Below are 1,309 nucleotides of genomic sequence, written 5' to 3'. Positions count from 1 at the left end.
GAAGCGACACCTCCTACTTGGGCAGGAAAACTACCATTTAAGGTGACATACACTACCTCCTTTCTAGTTCCACCCAATGATATTTCATCTTATTAAATTCATAGCTCTCCTATTAAGTTTTCATTTGCACATCCAATAACTGAAGTATTCCAGAATTTCATTGGCTCTTTTACATATACCTAATTGTGATTCATATCCATCTCAACCAATGAACTGCTTTTGAAAATGTCGTGTTAACTAGCTTCTACATAAAAAGAAAGACAAATGACATATATGTTCATACTAAATGTATCTGGGAAAATGAGGAGCCGTATCAGATGTAGCATTGTTGGTGAAACAATGGTGGGAAAGACCACATTGTTAAAGTCTTACGTCACGTGCAAGCCTCCTGAAATTTACTCCCCGACAATTTATGACAATATCAAAGGTATGTATCTCATTATCAAAGTATTTGGTAATCATCAATTGGCCATTTATCTATTCTATAGTTGCATATTTATGAATATCTACATTGTTTTGTAAATAGTAAACCTTTGCTGCCTCATTGTAAACGTCACGATATAAGTAGTACGGCACGCAAGCGACATTTCACCCGAAATGATTAAAAACCAAGTATTTAATCAAAAATAAGAAATAGATGTATAGGTTGTTGGTGTTCCATGTGATGAAATGTATAGACAACGGCAGCATGGTGTGCTATCTCTGATCGACAAAGCCTTATTGTTTATTCTTCACTTTTAGGTTTCGTTGTTCTTGGACACAAGCGATACAAAGTAAACCTTGTGGACACAGCCGGACAGGTAATTATTAATTTAATTATTAATTTCAATTGCATACGTCTTTTCGAAGAAAAAAAGCATAATTAAAAATAACAAGTCTATCAATCCTATTTTTCTTTCAGCATGAATATTCGAAACTTTGTACGGCATCGTACAGCAAGAGCAAGGTAGTCATCCTTTGTTACAGTGTGATAGACAGGCAATCATATGAACGGATGAACACTTTTTGGATTCCGGAGATTCAAAAAAATATCGGGAAGAGGGTACCGATAGTTTTGGTTGCTACTCATACAGACCTTCGGCATGACAAGTACATTCAAAGATGCGTACAGGTCGTGACTACATCTGAAGGAAAACAGTTAGCAGAATTGATTGGAGCTAACGGATTTTTTGAAATATCTAAATCAAACATTAACCAACTCAATGCCATTTTTGAATGCGCAGTAACGGCTGTTATAAGCAATAAAAATACATTATTAACAATTTTTAAGAAAATATTTTGCACTACTTGTATAAATAAAAATGAATAA

General features: G+C 34.5%; 1 protein-coding gene across 1 annotated transcript; it reads left to right on the top strand.

Moving 5' to 3' along the window:
* The first annotated feature begins 300 nt into the window (after positions 1-300).
* Positions 301-1,309, top strand: LOC125651278 (uncharacterized). Its single transcript, XM_048879854.2, has 3 exons — positions 301-427; positions 742-800; positions 902-1,309. Exons 1-3 carry the CDS (start codon positions 301-303, stop codon positions 1,307-1,309), a joined length of 594 nt encoding a protein of 197 aa, XP_048735811.2.

Source organism: Ostrea edulis, chromosome 5 (genome assembly GCF_947568905.1).
Source record: "Ostrea edulis chromosome 5, xbOstEdul1.1, whole genome shotgun sequence".
Classification (NCBI taxonomy): Eukaryota; Metazoa; Mollusca; class Bivalvia; order Ostreida; family Ostreidae; genus Ostrea; species Ostrea edulis.
Note: the sequence above shows the minus strand (reverse complement) of the source record. Positions and strands in the feature narration are given on the sequence as shown.

Excerpts from the sequence above, each read along its gene's own strand:
- LOC125651278 (XM_048879854.2), top strand. The coding sequence starts at position 301 with ATGAGGAGCCGTATCAGATGTAGCATTGTTGGTGAAACAATGGTGGGA. Across the intron at positions 428-741 it reads AATTTATGACAATATCAAAG|GTTTCGTTGTTCTTGGACAC; the intron begins GTATGTATCTCA and ends CTTCACTTTTAG. Across the intron at positions 801-901 it reads TTGTGGACACAGCCGGACAG|CATGAATATTCGAAACTTTG; the intron begins GTAATTATTAAT and ends TTTTTCTTTCAG.